At 41.9% G+C, this 25,830-nt stretch overlaps 1 protein-coding gene across 2 annotated transcripts in view; it reads right to left on the bottom strand.

Moving 5' to 3' along the window:
• LOC110531927 (sodium/potassium/calcium exchanger 2) overlaps positions 1-25,324 on the bottom strand; it is a 177,036-nt gene extending 151,712 nt beyond the window's left edge. For both annotated transcript variants that reach the window (XM_021615417.3, XM_021615421.3), the window contains exons 1-2: positions 25,005-25,324; positions 21,864-22,952 (exon numbers count right to left, since the gene is read on the bottom strand). In XM_021615417.3, the coding sequence (XP_021471092.2) occupies positions 21,864-22,778 (915 nt within the window). In that variant the 5' untranslated portion in view covers positions 22,779-22,952; positions 25,005-25,324. The remainder of the gene's footprint in view (positions 1-21,863; positions 22,953-25,004) is intronic.
• Positions 25,325-25,830: the final 506 nt, after the last annotated feature.

The raw sequence follows: 25,830 nt of genomic DNA on the forward strand, positions 1-25,830 counted from the left end.
AATTCCTGTTTGAGTTTCTGCCTATAGACGGGAAGAGCAAAATGGAGTTGTGGTCAGATTTGCCGAAATAAGGGTTGGGAAGTTTGAATAGCAATGGTCGAGAGACTTCTTAACTCAAGTAGGACAGTCGATATGTTGATAGAACTTTGGCAGCCTAGTCCTCAGATTTGTTTTGTTAAAATCCCAGGCTACAATAAATGCAGCCTCAGGATATGTGGTTTCCAGTTTGCATAAAGTCCAGTGAAGTTCTTTGAGGGCCGGAGATTGTCCGAATGAACCTTCTTTCTTAAGCTTCATATGTTAACATGAGCTATTTTTAGCACTTTTCTGGGTTGCTTGATTGTTTACATTGCTTTACTGGGAAGCTAAGCAGATATGCTCATGTTATTTATGTTAGTGCAGGGTGAGCTGCACACAGTAGACTTCCTACCAAGGCACATAACTCTGGTTCATAGGCACATGATTACGGCATACAATAGCTTTGAGATCAGCAGAGGCATTCAGGGCAGTAAGAGGGACATCAGTTGGGTTACTAACATTGTGTCTTCCAACACTACTGGGATAATGTACATTTGCTGAGGTGTCATGACAACTCAGCGACACAATGGTAGGGAATAACTGAGTTGGGCTTGGGTAAGTCATTGTCTCAACGCAGCCTTATAATGTGAGAGGATCCAGGAACTCAAATGTTTTGGGTGCATCCCATCCTCCTTATAATATGAGCTTTGCTTCCAGAAGGTATCAAAATTGTCAATAAATGTTACACCCACAGAGCTGCAATAGTTTCATAGCCAGTTATGGAGGGCTAAAAGTCAGTTATGGAGGGCTAAAAGTCTGCTGAAACATTCAATTCCATGATTTAAGGAGGGCACATGTCCTTATATGTGGCATTTGTTGGTAACAAGCAGCGACCCAATCAGTTCTTTAAAATCCATCTTCAGCTGTTCTGAGCTGCTCTTCATAATGTCATTGAATCCCACACGAACTATAATAGATTCAATTTCCAGATGATGCAGGTTTAAAATGTTTGGGAGCAGCTTATTGATGTCCTGTACTCACACTCCTGGATAGCACAATGTTTTTGCTCTAGGGACTGAGACATTTCTCACCATTGAACTGCCAAATACAATGGCTGGAGAAGGGGATGGAGAAATCTGCCCATTCCCACCTCTCACACAATTAATTTAACCATTCACGGGCCCAAGAGAAGAAGGATAGCTGCTCCCGAGAATAGGTCTAGACTTCCCACAGCAGGCAGTGCCCCATCAGCTCCAGAGAGGGAAAGGAGTCGAACTCAACGACGAAGCCGCTGCTGGAGTCAGCGTAGTTGGAGTCAGCATAGCTGTCGAAGACACAGATATCCCAGAAATGGAGGCGCAGGTAGATCAGGCACCAGTGCGGCAAAGCTATTTCTTATGTCAATCTGCTCCAAACTTCTCGCAACATTCCGCTGGCTTCAGTTTCCATGACTTGTGACATGGGACCAGCGCTGTTCTCCGTCTACTCCACTACAAGATGGTGGAGGAGAAGCAGATGGAGACAACATCCTTGGCAGGCAAGTTCCAGGTGGCACAGGACATTTGGATAGGGACAGATGACAAGGCGGCGATACATCCATAAGGCCTGAGTGGCGTCCAGCCACAGGAGTTGAGAATGAGAAATGTCAAAATGTTGTTTTCTGCTAGCTAGCTGGCAAGTTATTAGCAGGTGTAGACACAAACTCGTATCAACAAAATAAGGAGGTTTCTGAGTTTGTGATGGGAGAGGTTGGAGAGGAAGCAGGCGCCAGTTTAAGAAAAATTGTGGAGCAAATCTTCTTACTCATCCTCTGTCTAACAGCTTTACAGTGGATTTGGCCTTGGATGAGAGACTGTCAGAGGAGATCTCAGGAATGATAGTTGAACCCGAACTCGCTGTCCAAATCGGTTAGTCTCCTCTCTTTTTACAACCAAAACCCAAACGAAGTCCTATTGTCTACATTGTCACCGTCCGTAGAAAGTTCAGATCTTCCCCGGGAGATTCGTTTAGCTATATTAATAAGACTAAGTATAGTGCCTCGCAGTGGCCATCGGCAAAACAAAAATTGCGGAACAGCTGACTGTGTGTTAACAGTCTGGGAGTCTATCTGCAAGATTTAGGGGGCAAATTTAGTAGAATAGGTTGGAATTGACGATGCAGAAAAGTTAACCATGTGGGTTACTATTGTCCAGCCCAAGACGGTTAATAATGCTATTAGGACCAGCCCTGCGAGAGTAAAAAAAAACACGCCCTGTTAAGAACTCTTTTTATTTTTTAAATATTTTTTTATATATATTGACTTTCAATGAAAAGGTTTAGCATTTCTGAAGAATGTCAGTGACAGATTGCACAAAAACCCAATGGGTATAATAGGGGCATCCAAGAGCCCATATTTTTCCTTGACCATAAGACTGACAAAGTCCAGCCAAAGGACCCTCTTTCCTACTATCGTAAATCTTTTGGTAAGGTCACAACTCTGAACGGCGTGCCAAGAGCCGCGGAGAATGAGATCTGTGATGACACAGATTTCCTCCCACATAGCAGGGTCAGCTGTGCATTGACTTTAGGGTCAGGCGGCATCCAGATTTTCATATTGTCATACCGTCCTTCTCTCCTCCTGGGATTTACGGTATTACCGGCTTAGTACACAAGGGGGCGCCCAAAAATGCAAATGCTAACAAAATTAGCACAAGTAATAGCACATTTCCATGGAGGCTGCTAGCTAAATCTGCTAACGAGTGCAAACTAAAATAAACAAATTGCAAAGACAGGCAATCAATCTCATAAAGTTATACATGTGTAAACGTAGATCTAAACTGCTTCATATTGTAAATTCTGTTCAGCATCAGACTCATTTTGTGCTTCAGTTGCACTTCTCCACTCAGAATGCCAGTTTGTGAATTCTCATCTATCAGCAGACAGCTGTGTAGCTACTTTTCCCGGTGTAGCCAGTCTACCTGTCTCTGGTAATATGCAAGATTAACTTTAAGCAAAACATTTCGAATTGTAGCCGACTACATTCTTTCCACGATAAACATTAGTAATATGATGGCCATGCATAATTTCTTCAAAAAAATACCTTGCTTTTTCATTGTGAGCTCATTTACTTGTGTGGCTGCCAGACAAATAGAGTTGCGCTTCTATTGTCATCTGATGAAAAGGAAGCTATTTTCTGCTGAATGTGTTGCACTAATGTATTTTATGTGAAGGAAAACTATAGTTGCATGTCCCTGATCACTCAATTGGAGAAAAAAAAACACTTGACTTTCAATATAAAATGCTACCCCTGTCAATACATGGACTCACCAACAAGTGCTCAGCATATGTGGGAACTCCTTCAAGACTGTTGGAAAAACATTCCAGGTGAAGCTGGTTGAGAGAATAACAAGAGTGTGCAAAGCTGTCATCAAGGCTAAGGGTAGCTACTTTCAAGAATCTAAAATATATTTTGATTTGATCAAACTTGGAAATGAACCAATCCTCCATTGTTAAGACAATGGAACAATCATGTGCTTCATTATCTAAATATTGAAATAGTGTGGGCGACAGAGAGGAACAAAATGGTGCATTTTGAGGACATGTTGTGGAAGGTAGTTGGTGAGATGGGGAGAACAGGCGAGTCTGGGCAGGAGTGATGTTGATGTTTGTATGTTCTCTTTATATGTGTATGTTTTGTATTGTTTAAAAAAATGAACAAATGACCCCAAAAAAAAATCAAGAAAGTTGGCTTAACGTTGGACCAGCTTGCACTGGCTAGCTAACAAGCTTGTGTGTGCAGAGCGGCACCAGAATGAAAATAAAAACACTTACCTTTTTGTAGTTAATAAATTCAATGTGAAAAGTGATAACTATAATATCCTTAACTAACTTTGAAAAGGTTCATCCATTCTTATCTAATAAAAAATATCTTATCCCTAAATTCTGAATCATGCTTGTATGATTCGGAGGAGTAGAGGTCTACGCACGCACACACACTGGCAAAGATTTTCAGATGGCAAGCAGGCAGACACTGGAATACGTTTCTGAGTGACGGGGTGAGTGTTTTGCTTTGTTGCGCTTTTGTGGGACTGGAAAAAATGCTTGGAATGTAAAAAGAACGTTCCCATGCTTATTAGTTGCACTATTGGCAGATGCTCCTGTCTGTCTATGACACGTTATGTGATTGGATGTTCCTAGATTGACTCTGCCTCCAGGCGTTACTCAAAGTTAGAGACCAAATTAGTAATATAAATATAATAAACTATGCATGCTTTCTAAGTCGTAATGGGAGGACGATACAACATAGTAAACTTGCAGGCACGCAATCCTGTGGCATGATAGTTATTTAATAAACAAATGTGCAAAAAAGGGTTTACAGATGTATTGTAGCTAAAAATCATTTAGACTGTTTTGAGGCAGACATTCAGCAGACACATACATACAATAGGTCATATTTTTGAATGTTATGACAGTACGTTGTTAGTAGCTACTACTTTTGATCTATCCGATTACTCATTGCTAGATACGAGACAAATCAGTGCAGATGGAATCGTCTCGATATCTGACATAAAACAATAAGCCAAAGCACCATTGTGATAGAGTGAAAATTCCACCTGACTGGTTAGGAAACTCACCCTCCTCATCAACCAGTCAATACCACTGACCCAGTACCACTAACCTGGGATCTGTGTGATCCCAGGTTAGCCAAGTCATGCTGGTAGAGGTAGCAATGGTAACATTATAGGCCAGAGAAGAGAGCACTTCAAGACCTTATCAGTGGGTAAGTGCTCATCATGGATACACATGTATTAGCAGCCAATTGGACATGCATTAATGAAGGGTAGTACAACTCTTAGACATCTATTGGGTCAAAGAGGCCATAAACACAAAGTATTATGTGCCTCGGTATCACAGAGTTGATCTATCTAAGAGCTTGAAACTCCTGAGCAAGTACAGAACTGTTATATTCAGCTAGCATTTTTTATAGTATTTCCTTAATTTTTTAGTCATATTACACAGTGTACAAAACATAAGGAACACCTTCCTAATAGTGAGTTGCACCCCCTTTTGCCCTCAGAACAACCTCAATTTGTTGGGGCCTGGACTCTACAAGGGGTCGAAAGAGTTCCATTGTTTCGACAGACAAGCTGTCTTCATCATAGTATAATGACAAACACTGTGGGTCACTGGTTTATAAAGTTTCAAAGGACACACAGGTATCTGTAATCCCAGTTTCAAAGGACACACAGGTATCTGTAATCCCAGTTTCAAAGGACACACTAAAACTGATGCGCCTGGAACCAACTGCCATACCTCATTCAAAGGCACTTAAAACGTTTGTCTTGCCCATTCACCCTCAATGGCACACATACTCAATTGTGTCAAGGGTAAAAAAAATATATATCCTTCTTCAACCTGTCTTCTCCTGCTTCATCTACACTAATTAATGTGGATTTAACAGGTGACATCAATAAGGGATCTTAGCTTTCACCTGAATTGTCCTGGTCAGTCTACGTCATGGAAAGAGCAGGTGTTTCTAATGTTTTGTACACTCAGTGTATAATATAATATTATCTGTAATGGACAAGCTTAATAAGGATCCAACCTTTTTTTTTTCTTTACAAATTTCACCTAAAATGACATACCCAAATCTAACTGCCTGTATCTCAGGACCTGAAGCAATAATATGCATATTCTTGATACCATTTGAAAGGAAACACTTTGAAGTGTGTGGAAATTTGAAATGAATGTAGGAGAATATAACAAATTAGATCTGGTAAAAGATAAAAAGAAAAAAAATGTATTTTTTTTTGTACCATCATCTTTGAAATGCAAGAGAAAGGCCATAACGTACTATTATAGCCCAGGCGCAATTTCGATTTTGGCCACTAGATCTCAGCAGTGTATGTGCAAAGTTTTAGACTGAACCAATGAACCATTGCATATCTGTTCAAACTGTTTTATCAAGATTGCCCAAATGTGCCTAATTGGTGTATTAATACATTTTCAAGTTCATAATTGTGCACTCTCCTCAAACAATAGCATGGTATTATTTCACTGTAATAGCTACTGTAAATTGGACAATGCAGTTAGATTAACAAGAGTTTCAGCTTTCTGCCCATATTAGATATGTCTATGTCCTGGGATTTTTTTTTGTTACTTACAACGTCATGCTAATCAAATTAGCCTATATTAGCTCAACCGTCCTGCGGGTGTCCCACCGATCCCGTAGAGTTTTAAGAGGGAATGCTTTGATTGGTGGGTGCTTTCTGATTAGATGCCAATCATGTCACATCTTTTTAAACAACATAATGGTACATAGTTGGTACACATTCTTGTGCATTTTGCTACTATGCATCAGCTGATTCTAAAATCAATTTCCAACTGATCAACCTTCTCCACAGGTTATGCAAGATATGCATGTCAACAAGACTGTGATGTGTTGTCAGCAGCGGTAAACTGTTACTAAAGATTTGCTATAGGATTTTCTCAAAGATTGAAATGTGCTTACAAAGGCCTAGAAAGAGCATACCATCTCCAAATTGTTTCTCTCCTATGCAATTTGCAGAGGCAAGCACAAAGCAGAACTGGGAACAGACAGTTTGAGTTTGAAGTATTGACCCTCAGGGCTAAATTGAGTTGCATATCTGACTCGTCTAGTGATCGACAACGACAGCTGGTTTTCTCCATTTTATGAACCCAGACCTAGAGTAATGTGCACAGTCAAGTTTATACGGTAAAGTCATACCGTATTAAAAAAAAATCACAACAGCTGTGATGGAAAGAGGAAGTTTTGGTACAATTTTCTAAATGCTGACAGATAATTTGTTCTTCGACATCGTGGGATCTTTTTGTGTATGTGAAATTAATTATGCGAGAAATGGCAGCGGAAACTCCTTTATGCGCAAATATTGATATAATAATCATCATATTGAAGTAAACTTGGAGTCACAAGATTATATAGTGCAAGATCCTCCCCCTACGACTCAGGAAGCCACACAGTTTATTAGGCTACAAATTAATAAAGTTAGGATGAACTTCACACGGGGGTGAGCTTGATCCTCTTTTCCAGTAAATATTGAGGGTCTTATTCTGGTGACACGATGAACGATGCTTGTCTGCAAAAAAGTATTGTCATCCCGTACTGAATTTTATCCACAATAAGTCAGTTTGGTGGAAACACCAGCGGTGGGAAAATGCGCATATTTTCTTTATGTGGATTTTTTATATTCACATTTAAATCACCATTAAAGTCACCAATTGGATGGACATCTGGCTATAGAAACAAAACAATATTGGTGTAAAATGAAAACTAGACTTCCTCACTTTACACCAACGGGCATAATATACTTACTTAAATAGTTTGAAAATCTCAAACACATCTCAGATTCAGTACAAAATTAATCTTAAAAATCTACAAAGTTTCCATAAGCCCTTATACGGCCTACATCAATGATTCACATAATTTGTAAAAAGAATGACATACTATAAAAGGTTGGCAAACGGATTTATGCCACAATCTGCAAATCACCCGATTTAATGACATGTTGATATCACCCTTATACAGTGCATTCAGAAAGTATTCACATCCCTTGACTTTTTACACATTTTGTTACGTTACAGCACACATTTAAAATCATTTAAATTTGGATTTTGTGTCACTGATCTACACACAATAACCCATAATGTCAAAGTGGATGTACAGTAGGTTTTTAGAAATGTGTATAACAAATGGAAAGCTGAAATGTCTTCAGTCAATAAATATTCTATCCCTTTGTTCTGGCAAGCCTAAATAACTTCAGGAGTAATAATGGGCATAGCAAGTCAGATAATATGTTGCATGGACTAACTCTGTGCCCAATAATGGTGTTTAACAGGATTTTTTAATGACTACCTCTTCTCTGTACCCCACACATACAATTATCTGCAGGGTTCCTCGTTCAGCAATGAATATCAAGCACAGATTCAATGACAAAGACCAGGGAGGTTTTCCAATTCCTCGCAAAGCAGGGCACCTATTAGTAAATGTGATATTTCAGTTTTTTATTTATAATACATTTGCAAAAATGTGCTTTTCCTTTGACATTATGGGCTATAGTGTGAAGATTGATGAGGGGGAAAAAATTAATCAATTTTAGAATAAGACTAACGCAACAAACTGTGGGAAAAGTCAAGGGGTCTGAATACTTTCGGAATGCACTGCATATGCAGGTCTTTTATGAATGCTTCATTAAAACTACATGTGGTATTCGAAAACAACAAAACAGCAGCCCTGCCACTTGTTTTGTTATACAATTAAGAGATGGGACAAAGGGAATATTACGCCCTCTTAAATTCGTAGACAGCTCTAGATGCATGGACTGCCAGTCCATGACATCAACTGGCAGTAGTTTGTTTTAAACATATTTAGAAAACTTTACATTGTTTGTTTACGTTCTTGTCTTTAAACAATGGAGTAAAAACAACCTTATATTTTGGTGTTTTATAGAGAACGACAGTTGAGCTATGCTCATGAGGCCTTTATAAATTATAGTCTGGTTATAGTTGAATTATAGATGAACCGAATCTGCAAGTAAAAATGTCCTATTTTGATACGTTCTGTACTATCGAATAAGGTCTTGTGGAGGTGTGGTTATAGTTGAATGATAGATGAACCGGATCTGCAAGTAAAATCTCCTGTTGATACATATAACATCGAATAGGTCTTGTGGAGGTGTGGTTGGATTGAATGAATCTGCATGAAAAATGCCCTATTAAAAAAGCTGTGTATTATTTAATAGGTTTTGTAAGAGGTGTAGTCGAGTAGATACAGGATACAGGAGTTTGGCGTTCCACAAGACAGAGATCGGGAATGAGGTGGCTTTTGCACATCAAACAATAAACATAATATGAACCAGAGTTGACATTCCATGATTTGGAGATGGGGGAAATTAAATTGAAAGAAACGTTTGTCGCGGAGTAGGTTGGGATACGTAACTGGGCTATTAGGCACACGTGCTGATAGACAAAGCCACCTTAGTATCGAATGGCCGTGCAACTTTGATTGACAGCAGCCGGGCTGGAATACTGATTTTCGTTTTTTTTTCATTCCTGTTGATATTGCCTAAAGTTTAAAATTATTCTGACAATTGCTAAAGAATCGCTGGAATTTACTGATATGAGTTCATAAAGGAACTTACTGAATTGTTTCTAGAAAGTATTTAAATAATCCGCCGAGCTTAGTACAGACTTTGTTTGACAGACGCTAAAAGCTACACACTGATTTTTGGGTTTTTCTATTCTATCCATATTTCCTAAAGATATAGAATTATTCTGACAATTGCTATAGAATCGCTCGAATTTACTGATATAAGTTCATAAAGGAATTTACCGAATTGTTTACAGAAAGTATTTAAATAATTCACTGAACAACTCTTAGTTGTCTAGAAATTCTATCTATATTTCCTAAAGAGCTAGAATTACTCTGAAAATTGTTATAGAACCGCATATATTCACTGATATATTGTTCCAAAAGGAAATCGCCGAATCATTTCTAGAAAATACCTAAACGAATCGCTGAACAAATTCAAATAAAATACCGGAGAAACAGACACGTGGCGGGCGTCACATACTGATAACCCCCTTTGTATGCGAGGGTGGGGGTGGAAGAGATAAGCCACAGCCAGTACAGCAGTACATCCCTGGACTCGACCAGGGACGGGCTAAGCATACAACGATAGAAATAAACACCACATAGTAATGATTGAATATACCTAAAATAACGCATTATACACATTATCAGACGAACTAGATAAAATGTCTGCAGCCACCACGCCCAAACTAAAATTCAATGAATATTTAGATCAGAGTATGATTGATAGAGCGGGAGGTAAAGAACAGTATGGGAAAGTGGAGAAAGTGTGGAAAGGATTACGGATAAGATGGACACAAGCAGGTTATTTTAGCGGAGGACCACCTACAGGGGGGAAACTCCAAGATATGCAGACAGAATTAGAGGACGCAGTAGAGCATGCAAAAGCGAGTGATGCGGAGAGAAACAAGATACACAGGTTCAAAAAAGTAGGTACAAGAGAGAGAGAGAGAGCGGAGGGGGAGCTCAAGATAGGTACATGGGCCATACAGGAGAGTAGGAGGGTGCTACCCAAAAACACACCAGACATGATGTGCGTGGCTATTGTGGCGTCGGGGGATGTTAAAGCTCCGCCTGAGAACTTGCCCACGGCTCCCCCTGTGGCCGTTTCTCCCTCACTATATCCACAATTGACAATGGAGGCAGTTCAGCCCCCGCCATACTCAAAGGGACAAAATCACCGGAGCCCGTCACACAACCCATTCCTGCCCAGGGCACCTCCCACAATACAGGCTCCAGTTCTGAGAATAGACCAAGGGGAGTTAAAAGGGGAAATTACCCTGGGGATAACGGCTGGCCATATGGTATGTGAACAGTTCGAAACTGGGATTCCAGGAGCAGGAGACCTCCCCCAGGAACGGAGGCCGCAATGCTCCTCTGTGAACTCTCTCACCTCTGAAACCAGAGGACACCTACAAACAAGATTAGATTCAAACCACTTCTATCAGACGGATAGGGAGGACTGTCATCAGAACATGGATATCGAAAACGAAGAAGAAATTGACATGGTGCTCACCCCAGCTCCGATGGGAGCTCCAAACGTGACTAAGATGCAGGAGCTGCTGAAATCATCAATAGCTCGAGCTAAGGAACTCAGGGAGCTAATAGCTAACCAAGATAACAACAGAGAGGGAGCCTACCGTGTGGAAGGCATAATGAGAGGAACAGTAACCAAAGTTACCGAATCAATGGGGTCCGAAACACTCCGTCGGTCCTCCAGAATTGCTGATAGAAGAGAGCGAGAGCAGGAGATGGCAGGACAGTACCCCCTGCGACCGACACCAGGTGATGCACACACTGTGGAGTACCAGCCCTTGAAAATGACTGATTTAACAACACTGATGGGACAGATGCCTAGCCTACATGGAGGAGCTTCAGCGTGGCTACTTCAACTGCAGACACTTACGTCAGGCCTGCAACTCTGCCTAGGAGACATGAAAGCACTTCTAGCAAGAGCCACCGACCACGGAACCATGGAGGCCCTCATGACAGCAGCTGACCTTGGATGGCGGGCCCCAACACTGCCCATAGACCACTTCCGTACCAGATTATGGGAAGTTCTACAGAGAGCATACCCTACAGAAAGAAACCATGCCACCTTATCCTCCTTTACAATCAACCCAGGTGAGCAACCTGCAGCATACCTGGACAGGGCTAAGACCACATGGAGATCGGTCCACGAAGAACCATTCGATCACACTGATACCACACTCAGCATGTGGAAGGAAATGGTGGTCAACGGGTGTCCTGGAGATGTTAAAACCAAACTCAGAGGAACGGTAGGGTTGATTGCACTTCCTCGGACCCAATTCAATACGCATGTGCACCACCATGTGACCCACCACAACAAGGAAAGAGGGGGTGCTGAGAGCCAGGTGCAGTCCCTCCTGGTACAACTCCTGAAACTCCAATTGAAGGAAGCACAACAAAGAGAAAAACCTAAGAAACAGATGGTGGCGGAAGAAACGAAGGAGCCGGGAACCAAAACAGACATCTCCCAAATAGTGGCCCAGACTGTCTCTCAGATGATCCAACAGCAGGCAGCCTCACTCACGGCCACTAGGGGGGCCCAACCACCCCAATACCCTCCCCCACAGCAGTATATCCTGCAACAACAACACCCAGTATGGGCTCGACGGGGTCCCTACACTGGACAACACAGAGGGGGAAACTACCAGTGTTTTAACTGCGGAATTCCCGGTCATTTTGCCAGAGATTGCATGAAACCACTCTCCCCGCAGCAACAGCAATGGAGAGCAAGAGGAAGTGGGGGAAACCCACCTCTGCAACATCAGCAACCAGGACCCACACCCATGCATCAGCAACAGCCAGCATACAACCACCCAGAATCTAGCCACATGCAGCAGGAGCAGCAAGATTACAACCAACCCTCCCACTTCAACACCTGATCACCCAGTAAGAATGATGAGGATGCCACTCCTGCCGATGACCACACTGTCTGAAGCCCAAGAAGTGTACTGGCTAAAATGCCTACCCACAGGGCCTGCCACCCCTCACATCCAGTTTAAGTTCAACCAACTGAAAGCTCAAATCTACACTCTGCACCCATATAAGACTCCCCAAGCTGAGATCCATTGCACACTCAATGCAACAGAAACTGATGACTGCCTCTACACTGCAGACTGGGACGAAGACATGATGCACCTGACCGCACCTATCAGGTGTTGTACCATTGGGGGTGGCCCAGAGGGGGTGGCAGCACCAGTCATCCTACGATCAAGGAACCTCCATGCACCCCTGGCCTGGACGGCTGAAGCATCAACAGCCATAGCACTCCTGAAAACAGATCTATCAGCGGCAGCAGCTCTGACTGCACCTGACTACAAGAACAAGTTCCATTTGGATGTTTCTGAAAGGGAAGGATTCACCTCATCCGTCCTATTCCAGAAACAAGAGGGGGAGAGAAGGGTCTTGATGTACTACTCTTCAAACTTGACCACATTGAGGTAGGACAGTCAACATGCTCCAGATACGTTGCTGCAGTAGCAAAAGCTATTGAAAAAACAGCTCACCTCGTGATGTCACCCTTCAATCAGCCATCATCCCTCAACCAGCATCGGCCAAATTAGCTGAAATCATCGAATTGACGCAGGTCCTCATCAGAGGAAAAGGAAAGACTGAATATCTATACAGACTCAGCCCATGCCCATGAAGCAGGCCACACTGATGGACCCAGAACTTTTATGAGAAACACATGGCCCCACACACGAAGGCAAACTAAAGACCCTCCAAAAAGGCCTCGCACATCTGGTGGCACCCTCACATAAAAAATATGACTGACTTATTTTATGACGATTATTTATTTTGTGACGAATGCAATGGTTGTGACAGACACAACCCAAAGAAACCATATCGAACACCAATGGGCTCATACTTAATACCTAATGCATGTTTTCAGGATATTAGTATAGACTACACCGACATGGGCCCCGAAAATGTATCTAAAGGCAAACTCTATCTCCTAGTCATAGTAGATAGGTTCTCCAAATGGGTAGAGGCAATACTAACAAAAGGGGAGGATGCTAGGTCAGTCTTTGAGTGGCTACAAACCAAACTAATACCCAGGTATGGCATCCCAAGACAAATCAAATTTGACAAATGGCTTACATTTAACAAACACCTGAGACAGGTGGAAGAACGATTTGGCATAACCCACAGATTTGGATCTGTGTACAGGCCCCAATCCCAAAATCTGGTGGAACGTCAAACCAAAAGCAAAAGCTAAGATAGCTAAAGTATGTGCCTCATGGGATAATGACTTGTAGAGTCATGCATGGTCCACCAAGGGAGGGAGGTCATATGCCCGCCCTTGATGTACAACAAATTGTAATGTCTAATTATGTGAAAAAACTGACGGTTCTCTCTGCAGCACTCTCTACCCAGGTTCACAAGGTCCAGGAGGGGGAGCTGCCGGGGGACACGCCACTACTGAAGGTAAAGGTTGGTGACGGGGTGAGGGTTACAGTCCACAAGAGAAAGTGGCTGGAACCCAGGTGGACTGGACCGTACGAAGTGAAGGAGGTTACTTCACACTCAGTCCAGGTCAAAGGTAAATCAGGCACACCTTGGCACCGCCTTACACATTGCGGTGCACCCCAGCCCCAATTCCTTCTAAAACACTGACTGAAGTCAGAGCTGATTTGAGCGGCCTAAATTCGATTCCAAATGAAGACACTCCTTCCTCAGGTGATGCGGCATCAAACTCCGCCTCCCCTGAGAAGGGAACCTCGCCCAGTTAGAGGGAAATTTCTCCCTCTCTGGGTGAGGCTGGGGATATCTGGTCCCTTATTTGTGATATTCCTACTGATATTTGGAGTAACCCTAGGACTTTCACATGGTTAATTGAACAACTATTTCACCCTGCCACATCACGTACACCAACCCCTACACATGCCCCTAACTCTTTTCCTGATATCACTCCCTCCAATCACTCCCGTCCCAAACGTAGCACTACACCTACAGACCCACCATACACACCAGGCAAGGTTAGAAGCACCACGAATGCAACCACCACCATTGCACTATAGTTTTCACGTCTAATAGACGTGAAGAGGGGGATTTGTTATATAAATATTCATACACATAGCTCATATAAACAAAAGACATTCCGTCGTAAGAACACATACACCCAGCCATAAGACTGACCCCCTCTTCCTTATATAAACACACATCTCCTCCCTCTAACTGGCCGGTCCCAAGAGCAAAGGACTTTTGCTGTGCACCAATGGGGCCCGCTCTGGCTAGAGCAAGGCCCGCCTCCAACCCTCCGACCAGTCAAGAAGACCGAAACGACAAGACTCCACCTACTTTATTCTATGTATAAAAATGAATGTAACCGTAGTATAAGGCCTCTTTTTCACCTGGCTCCTTGCCGAGTTATGTGAACTAGGTCCGTGCACGTAAAACTGCGGGACAAGATATCTCTGACTCATTAAAACTGTCTTTTGTTACAACTGAAATCCACTCTGTCCAGCGTCCGTGATTTGTTCTCAACTCTCCAGTATTTAAACACTAACACATCTCAATCGGCGCCATCATGTTAAAATAAAATAAGAGGCTACATGATAGCTCATATCCACTGTAACATCCAAATACAACTACAGTTGATCATATCACTAATACCTACAGTTATATAATGAAGCAAAAAATGTCAAATGTCAACTGTAAAATTATAAACATAAGATAGATTCTCACATTCAGGATCTAATCTGTCATTCTGCCCCTGAGCAAGGAAGTTAACCCACTGTTCCCCAGGCGTTGATGTCGATTAAGGCAGCCCCCCGCACCGCTCTGATTCAGAGGGGTTGGGATAAATGCGGAAAACATATCAGTTGAATGCTTCGAGTTGTACAATTGACTAGGCATCTTCTGTTCCCTTTCCTACACTTGGTCTGTAGCCGGGGGGTGGGGGCATTACTCAGCAGACTGTGACAGGAAAGACATAAATGTGCGATGACAGAGATGTGTCTGCTCTCAGCTCCACAAGCCAGGTTGATCGACTTATCGGTCTCCCTCCTTTTTTTATTTGTTTTTCTGTTATTTTCTTCAGTAGTCTTATTCGGGTGCTCAGCATGCATTGCAGCTCAAGGTCAATAGAATATATTTGCTCTGGAACTCCCTGTTGTATTTTTATGAGGTTTATTTCCCTCATTAGAAGCAGCCAGAGTCCAAAATACAAATTCTAGACCTCTTTACATTTTGAAAGCTTTGTTATTAGAATCTCACTCCCTTGAAAGCTATGCAAATCTTTCAGTCTCTTGGATGTTCAATTCCCAGTATTATGTGACCTCTGATGAAATATCCTTTATGTACCTAAAGTAAATCCTGACTTAGTATCACCAAAATTAATTTCCATCTCGTGTCACAAAGTAACCTAAATCCATCAGGATAATCTCAACAACGGTATCAAATTACTCTGGAATATATTCCCTTTGCCCTCCAGTGTCATTGAGCATAGCATTCTATACTCTGTGAAGTAATGCTTTGAATCAATGGATTTCTTATACATGTATCACAAGGAAGATACCAGTCATTCTTGGTGAATAAACCAAAAATATCTTACAGCATAATTTAACCCGAGGGAGTATTTCAAGCTTCTTAGAATTTCTTAATGAGAATGTCTGAGACAGATGGAATAAGACCATTGTACCACAGTAGCAATTCTGTGTACAGGTACTGCTCCTCCTTGCAATGAGACCTGTAATTATCATGTGGAAGGTGTTAATACTGGTTTAAGGTTTTTCACAGTAAAGGTCTCCTAATAGGTGTTATTTATCATACTTTGAGGAATGAGATTAAGATATTTGAAGAAGAAAAATAAATACATTTTCAAAACAGACCATACCTTGAAGTATGTTTTGTAGGGATTCCTTAAATTTTCAGGGACTTTTTTGTCAAACTGGGACACATGTACAGCTTAACCTAGAATGATACTGACATTTTTATTAATCCCAAAAAGGAACACTTTATGGCAGCTTGGATGACGCAGGCCAGTGTCATCAACAGAAGAACACTTTTGAAGTCTGAAAACATCTGAGAAAATTTGTCACGTCATGTCCCTAGAGGAATGTGGAGGAAAAACTGATTTACTTTGTTGTAGAAAAAGCTAAATTTGTAATTATTTTACAAGAAGGTTCGTACAGGCTGTAGTAGTTAAATGAAAAATCAGAAAAAGAAAGACGGAGAAAGTGGAGACTGTGTTGGGTAATTTGAGTGCAAATAATATACAAAATGTCCATGTCCGTGTTTTCCTCAGACTCAGATTTGTTTTTATTTGCACTTCAAGCAAATAACATGTAGAGGGAGTTGAGCGAGCTCTGACTGCATTTTCACAATACTTTGGTATTTATTTATTTTAACTTAACTAGGCAAGTCAGTTAAGAGCAAATTCTTATTTACAATGACGGCCTACCAAAAGGAAAAAGGCCTCCTGTGGGGACGGGGGCTGGGATTTAAAAAAAATGAATGAAATAAAAATATAGAACAAAACACAAATCACGAGAGAGACAACACTACATAAAGATATCCCTAAGACAACATAGCAGCAACACATGACAACACAGCATGGTAGTAGCCCAACATGGTAGCAGCCCAACATGGCAGCAGCCCAACATGGTAGCAGCCCAACATGGTAGCAGCGAAAACAGGGTACAAACATTATTGGGCACAGACAACAACACAAAGGGCAAGAAGGTAGAGACAACAATACATCACGCAAAGCCACCACAACTGTCAGTAAGAGTGTCCATGATGGAGTCTTTGAATGAAGAGATTGAGATAAGTGTCCAGTTTGAGTGTTTGTTGCAGTTTGTTCCAGTCGCTAGCTGCATGGAACTGAAAAGACGAGCGACCCAGGGATGTGTGTGCTTTGACCTTTAACAGAATGTGACTAGCAGAACGGGTGTTGTATGTGGAGGATGAGGGCTACAGTAGATATCTCATATGGGGGAGTGAGGCCTAAGAGGGTTTTATAAATAAGCATCAACCGTTGGGGTCTTGGGACGGGTATACAGAGATGACCAGTTTACAGAAGAGTATAGAGTGCAGTGATGTGTGTAAGGAGCAATGGTGGAAAATCTGATAGCCGAATTGTAAAGAACATCTAACCGCTCGAGAGCACCTTTACCTGCCGATCTATAAATGACGTCTCCGTAATCTAGCATTGGTAGGATGGTCATCTTAATTAGGGTTAGTTTGGCAGCTGGGGTGAAAGAGGAGTGATTATGATAGAGGAAACCTTGATATGTGCTGGGCAGTGTACCGTCTAGCCATACTCCCAAGTACTTGTATGAGGTGACCACCTCAGGCTCTGAACCCTCAAAGGTAGTAATCACACCGGAGGGGAGAAGGGCATTCTTCTTACAAAACCACATTACCTTTGTTTTCAGAACAAGGTGAAGGGTAGAGAAAGCCTGATGGACACTAAGAAAGCTTTGTCGTAAAGCGTTTAACACAAAAGCCGTATTGGTTGTACAATTTATCATAACTCTAAAACTACTTGAAATCCCACTCAGAAAATTGTGTCTTCAATGTACAGCATGTAAAGCCATATATAGTGCCTTTGGAAAGTATTCAGACCCCTTGACTTTTTCCACATTTTGTTACATTAAAGCCATATTGTAAAATGGATTAAATAAAATCCAATCCTCAATTTACACACAATAACTCATAATGACAAAGCAAATGTACTACAAATAAAAACCAGAAATACCTTACTTAAATAAGTATTCAGACCCTTTGCTATGAGACTTGAAATTTAGCTCAGGTGCATCAATTTTCCACTGATTATCCTTGAGATGTTTCTACAACTTGATTGGAGTCCACCTGTGATCAATTCAATTGATTGGACATGATTTGGAAAAGGCACACACCTGTCAATATAAGGTCCCACAATTGACAGTGCATGTCAGAGCAAAACTCAAGCCATGAGGTTGAAGGAATTGTCCGTAGCACTCCGAGGCAGGATTGTGTCGAGGCACCGATCTGAGGAAGGGTACCAAACAATTACTGCAGCATTGAAGGTCCCAAGAACACAATTCCTCCATCATTCTTAAATGGAAGAAGTTCGGAACCACCAAGACTCTTCCTAGAGCTGGCCTCCCGGACAAACTGAGCAATCACGGAAAAACTGAAATGGTCCACCCGCACAGACAGTGTGGTGAAGAAGGCACAACAGCGCCTCTTCAACCTTAGGAGGCTGAAGAAATGTGTCACCTAAAACCCTCACAAACTTTGACAGATGCACAATTGAAAGCATCCTGTCGAGCTGTATCACCACCTGGTACGACAACTGCACCGCAAGGCTCTCCAGAGATTGGTGCGCTCTGCTAAAGGCATCACCGCGGGCAAACTACCTGCCCTCCAAGACACCTACAGCACCTGATGTCACAGGAAGGTGAAATAGAACATCAAGGACAACATCCACTCGATCCACTGCCTGTTCACCCTACTACCATCCAGAAGGCGAGGTCAGTACAGGTGCATCAACGCTGGGACCGAGAGACTGAAAAACACCTTCTATAAAGGCCATCAGACTGTTAAACAGCCATTACTAACACAGAGGCTGCTGCCTATATACAGACTTGAAATCATTGGCCAGTTTAATAAATGTATCACTAGTCACTTTAATAATGTTTACATGTCATGTAATTACTCATCTCATATGTAAACGCAGCAAAAAAGGAAACGTCCCTGTCTTTCAAAGATCATTTGTAAAAATCGAAATAACTTTACATATCTTCATTGTAAAGGGTTTAAACACTGTTTCCCCATGCTTGTTCAATGAACCATAAACAATTAATGAACATGCATCTGTGGAACAGTCATTAAGACACTAACAGCTTACAGACAGTAGGCAATTAAGGTCACAGTTATCAAAACTTAGGACACCAAAGAGGCCTTTCTACGGACTCTGAAAAACACAAAAAGAACGATGCCCAGGGTCCCTGCTCATCTGTGTGAACGTGCCTTAAGCATGCTGCAAGAAGGCATGAGGACTGCAGATGTGGCCAGGACAATAAATTGCAATGTCCGTACTGTGAGACACCTAAGACAGCGCTACAGGGAGACAGGACGGATAGCCGTTTGTCCTCGCAGTGGCAGACCACATGTAACAACACCTGCACAGGATCGGTACATCCGAACATAACACCTGCGGGACAGGTACAGGATGACAACAACTGCCTGTGTTACACCAGGAACACACAATCCCTCCATCAGTGCTCAGACTGTCCGAAATAGGCTGAGAGAGGCTGGACTGAGGGCTTGTAGGCCTGTTGTAAGGCAGGTCCTCACCAGACATCACCGGCAACAACGTCACCTATGGGCACAAACCCACCAGCCATTCTGCTCGTTCTGTGTGCGATTTCCTGCAAGACAGGAATGTCAGTGTTCTGCCATGGCCAGCAAAGAGCCCGGATCTCAATCCCTTTGAGCACGTCTGGGACCTGTTGGATCAGAGGGTGATGGCTAGGGCCATTCCCCCCAGAAATGTCCGGGAACTTGCAGGTGCCTTGGTGGAAGAGTGGGGTCAGTTTCTGTCTCAGTTGTTGAATCTTATGTTCATACAAATATTTACACATGTTAAGTTTGCTGAAAATAAATGCTGTTGAAAGTGAGAGGACATTTCTTTTTTTGCTTTTGAGTTCATATACTCTATTTTACACCATCTATTGCATCTTGCCTATGCTGCTCTGTCATTGCTCATCCATATATATGTATATATTATTATTCTATTCCTTTACTTTACTTAGTATTGTTTGTATTAAGTAGTTGTTGTGGAATTGTTAGATTACATGTTTGATATTGCTGCACTGTTGGAACTGGAAGCCCAAGCATTTCGCTACACTTGCAATAACATCTGCTAACCACGTGTATATGACCAATAAAATTTGATTTGACATCTCTGGGGAGACCTGCAAATAGCTGTGCACCAACAATCCCCATCCAACCTGACTGAGCTTGAAAAGATTTGCAGAGAAGAATGTGAGAACCTCCCCAAATACAGGTGTGCCAAGCTTCATGCCCAAGAAGATTGGAGGCTGTAATCACTGCCAAAGGTGCTTCAACAAAGTACTGAGTAAAGGGTTTGAATACTTATATAAATTAGCAAACATTTCTAAAATCCTGTTGTTGCTTTGTCATTATGGGGTAGTGTGTGTAGATGAGGGAAAAAATATTTAATACATTTTAGAATAGGCTTTTACCTAGCAAAATGTGGAAAAAGTCAAGGGGTCTGAATACTTTCCAAAGGCACTGTAATTGAGCACAATTTAAAGAGGTATTATGAAATAAAACGTTTTCATTTCAGAGCACAGGGTAAGCATTCAAACGACACCTGCTGACTAAAGTTCATGGACTGGGCAAGCCCAAAATTGTATAAATATCGAAACCAAATAGTCAGTCAAGTCAGTCAATTCAGGAAGTAACCTGAAATTCCAATTCAATAAGTGAAAAAAGAACCACTTCAAATTATTTAAATAAACTGAAAAGATGTTAGATTCAAATCATTTCCTGATGGCAAAGGTGTATAAAGATGGAGGAATTCAGATTTGACATTGTTTTAGCACAACCCGCAGAATTTATTAACTATAGCAACATGGTTCAACGTGCCAATAAATCAGCACAATGTACTTTTTTTTTCCATCTTTGAGCTAGAGTTGGGATCAAGTTTACTATGCTAATGCAAGTACAAAAAAATAGTAATGGGGAACACTGTATTATACAGTGAACTTAGCCCATTAGGCATTTGTGGTAAGTACATGTGTGGCTGCCATCTTTATGCTTGTCCGCCATATCCAGTACCAGTCAAAAGTTTGGATACACCTACTCATTCTTGGGATTTTTTTACATTGTAGAATAATAGTGAAGACATCAAAACTATGAAATAACACATATGGAATCATGTGGTAACCAAAGAAGTTATGACCATGAAGGCTTGATTCACGCAGTCTCCTCTGAATGTAGAAAATAGTCAAAAATAAAGAAAACCCCTTGAATGAATAGGTGTGTCTAAACTTTTGACTGGTATTGTATCTATATTTTTACCTTTATTTAACAAGGCAAGTCATTTAAGAACAAATTCTTATTTACAATGACGGCCTACCCCAGCCAAACCGTGACCCGGATGACACTGGGCCAATTGTGCGCCGCCCTATGGGACTCCCAATCACGGCCAGTTGTGATACAGCCTGGAATCAAACCAGGGTCTGTAGTGACACCTCTAGCACTGAGATGTAAGTACCTTTGACTGCTGTGCCACTCGAGAGCACCACTCGGGAGTACTGTATATATTTTGGGTATAATATGTATATTTATGTTGTATATACAGGGCACATTTGTCTTCCCTGTTAAAATAAAAGTTAAATGAAACAATTAAATACAAAAACTGACTGACTTCAATTTGAATTAATTTATATAGTGTATATTACCAGGCAACGGATAGACTTTACTTTTTATGGGATACAACATAGGGGGGCTCCTGAGCGGCGCAGTGGCCTATAAGTCACTGCAGTATGTGATTCAAATCCAGACTGCAGTACGTGATTCGAATCCAGGCTGCATCACATCCGGCTGTGATTGGGAGTCCCATAGGGCGGCGCACAATTGGCCTAGATTGAAATGGTCACATTCATAAGAAAGGGAGGCAGAGGAAATGTTGATGAAACTCTGAGAGGAAGAGAGATAAAGAAAAATATATGAAGGGAAAGAGACTCACCTTCGGCTGAACCTCCACCTCCACCACTTGATTCTTGTTCATGCAGCCTTTCACAAAGCCCTCAACATTGCTGTTGAACTTCATAAAGATCACATAGGTGGCATAGGCTGAGAGCAGAGCAATACTTTCCCAGTAGGAGATGTAGTTATCCAGGAAGAAACATATGAGCATGATCAGGCCTATGATGTAGAAGGAGACGTCACGGAAGAGGGGCCACCAGGTCAGATTGAGGATCTCCCTGGAGAAGATGGCACACATTCCAATGACGAAGAGAATGTTGAAGACAGCTGAGCCCACAATGGTTCCGATACCCACATTGCTGTGGGAGATGAATACGCCGATGACAGAAGTGAAAAGCTCAGGAGCTGACCCGCCTGCCGCCATGAAGGTGGCCCCCGCCACGTCATCAGAGATGGCCAGCTTCTCTGTGATGACTGTCAGAGCGGGCACGAAGAATTCATCACACACAATGGCTAAAGAGATGAACATGTACAGCATCCCAAACATGTGGAGCACCACAGCACCCTGGCGCCTCTCTTCCAGAGTGAACAGGTCCGTGGGGTAGTCCCCCTGGCTCTCGTTGCCGTCTGCCGAAGACCTCATGGCCACGGGCATGTTGGCTGAGACATTGGGATCCCTCTGGTGCTGAGTGGAAAGTAGAGTCCTGTGGGGAGCAGGACCAGACTGAAGGAGGGCCTCTTGAGGCAGGAGCAGCTCCGAGTGGGTCCCTGAGCTCCATGTCAAGGCGCTGAAGGAAAAGGAGATAGCACTTATGGCTACCAGGCTGAACACAAAACCCAGGATTCGTATGGGCCTCAGCTTTCTAAGCAGGTTCTGGTGACGGTGCCTCTTACACGTTGCATCCAGAAAGGGCCTTTGCACCACCATATCCAAGCAGGGTTGGTCCAAACCCATCACTGTGATGTGCTGTGTGTGTTTCTATACTCTCAATGGTTGGCTGGAAAGAGGGTGAGCTGGTTTTTGTTACCAGACACAACGCATGGTGCTGCCGTGGGCTTCAAACAACATGGGAGTATTCCTGAAGCTTTCCAGGGTCTGGCTTGCCAAACGATGTCTTCATATTAGCCTCTAAAAACAAGATTTGAATAGAAATTGAAGAGAAAAAGGAGGAAGCTTCAACATGTAGAATTTACACACAGCAACAAACTGTTAGCTGTCACATGCCTACCTCAATTCTGTAGTGGATTTAACACCACGATGTAGCCTAGTCCTGACCATGGTTATCCAATTTCCTTGAAGATTATTTTTACATTTCAATGTTCTGATGTTTCATTGTGGTATTAAGGCCTATGCTATGATACAGATATACCAGCAATACATGGGTTCAGAGGCAGAGAAATTGAGGGAATAAGCTATATCTTACTTTATATTTTCTGAAACAAGCAAATAACATCAGGAAAAATCTTCAAATGTTTGAATTCATAATAGACTAATCATTGCTTGTCACATGCATTGCAAATTACACCCAGATATTAAAGTGATAAGGCCCGAGATGCCAGTGTTTGCCCGAGCTAAAATATATCCTCCAAACATCGGCTTTGAGGGCATTATCGCTTTTATACAACGAGTTACCAACATATTCAAATCACTTCAAACTGAAGCTGGAAAGACTGCAAACTAACTGCACTTCGTTTAGTTTGAGCTTTTTTCAATTGACATTTCTTTGTATATAGCCATAAAAAATGATACCAGCCGATTCCTGATTTCGACGGGCTGAGAAAAGCTGCATGCCTGGCTGTCTCGTCCCAACACATTCATCACTATGAGACAACTGGAGATTTGAATATTGAAACAATGTTGCAAATGTCAGAGAGACAGACAGCAATGTTTATACAAATCTCTGCTGTTGAAAACTAAACGTTAGGCTAAAAGAAATGTGAGATAATGTTTAGATGCTTTTTATAGAGAAGGCCAAGTTTATACATTTCCTCGCTGGGTTGATGAGACAGTGGATTGCGCAGTCAAATGGTAATTTATGGAACAGACACCGGCTGGAATTCGATTTTAACCAACCAGCATTCAGGATTAGACCCACCAGTTGTATAAAGGCTAATAATAACATGGAAAACAGGTAGGCTATTTCCTCTGAAAAATATAGATGACAGGAATGTATGCACTGTAGTTACCATGCTATGTATGTGAAAAGTGGAAATAATTCACCAAGTTGGCCTACTCGGATTCATTAGAAAATATTTATAATAAAGAATCCGCCCTACTAATGGTATGGTATCCAGGTAGAATTGTTGCAAATAACCAAATTCCACAAAATTATAGGCCTACTCGGTATGTGATGCACCAAATGCCCCAGACCTAAAAACGAACTTCAATGGAACCTTTATACCGGTTATAGTTACTATATGATTGGATTGCGGCGTTTGAAGCAGATCAAACGTAGCCAAAGCAAATCATATGTGCGTTTGTTCTGCATAGGCTAGGCTATCTATTCTCGGCAGAATGTAACATTTCTGTTGCGCAGACTTGTTTTGTGTCGCAAACGTGGTTAACTGACAGATTCTACTTGAGTCACGGAAATCTAAATACTTTTACAATATAAAAAATATTAACGGCTATTGGCGTTTAAATGAAATAGTCTACACGCAAAAAAAATTGGCTACTGGCCTTCTCTAGCGTAGCCTACACCGTGCATTGAAATATCCGCATGGTTTGTCTTCATTTATATGAGGAGCGACAAACGTCTGTTGCCACCTGCGCGTCTGTCCTGCAGTAAAATCTCCCTGCCGCTTAACATTAAAACATAACACGTCAAAGCTGCGTGATTATTACCGACTGTGCACAAACTGGTTGAATCAATGTTGTTTCCACGTCATTTCAACCCCCCAAAAAATGCAATGTGATGACGTTGAATCAACGTGGAAATGTAAGGGAATTTTGTATTTTCCCTCGACTTTTAAAACTAGATAAAAAGACATGGAGATTTTTTGTTGTTGTTGATTTAACCTTGAATTCACATTAGTTGACAACTCAACCACATGTAAATAAAAACTAGACATTGCACTGGGGTCTGTGCCCAGTGGATAGACTACTCAGTTGTCGTAATTTGCGCAAAATGGGCAAAACATGTAACATTGACAAATGTGTCAGTAATTATGAATGTCTTACCTTATATAGCGGTAAATAGAACGGCAACCGTAACACACCAGGTCGAAATTCGGTTCCGTCTTTTGTGTTCCCTTGCTCTCATTGAGCAAATGTGATGTTCATACCCTATCCGACGATTGAGGAGGAGCTCCGACAAACTGGTTGCAAACTGCGCTCACCTCAACATCATCCCTCCCATCTCACTGGGAAATCATTCTAGTCTAAAATACATTGCTAATGTAAAAGAAACGACTGGAACCTAAGGTAAGGTCGGTCTAACCACGTGAATAGGGAGGTTATAGTTTACAACAGTGGAAGCCGTCATATGCCATGACAGGATAGACTAGACCTTGATGGAGTTGCCGTGGTTACAGCAATGGCACCATTTCAACTATACAGATAGGGCTGATATAGATGGATATACTTGTGCATGTTTGAAATAACATTCAATGATGTTACTTAATGGCCTACACATGATCCTTCATATATAGATAGAAGGTTTGAAGGTCACAGAAGGGGAGTCGCCAAAATGGAGCTAAACCGGTGCTTTATTCACAAAGTGGAAGAGCTAGGATCAGGTTAGCCTTTTAAACCATATGGAATACGAGGGGGGACTTTATTCCTAAATCAGCACTCCTAATCTATCACTAGGTTGAAAAACATCAGGGCATTTTGGGACATAAGATCCATAAAGGAATGCAGTCATGATTTCAAGGTCAAATAGTGTGTGCTCTATGAAATCAGTGGGATTTGGTGTTGTGGGATTTGTCTGTTGCTCAGCCTTCGGTTGAAGTTACATTCATCTCTACGAACCTGCTGCTCATGTTTACTTTTCATTCCTCTTACA

This window comes from Oncorhynchus mykiss, chromosome 9, assembly GCF_057628025.1.
Source record: "Oncorhynchus mykiss isolate SJ-2025 chromosome 9, ASM5762802v1, whole genome shotgun sequence".
Taxonomy (NCBI): domain Eukaryota; kingdom Metazoa; phylum Chordata; class Actinopteri; order Salmoniformes; family Salmonidae; genus Oncorhynchus; species Oncorhynchus mykiss.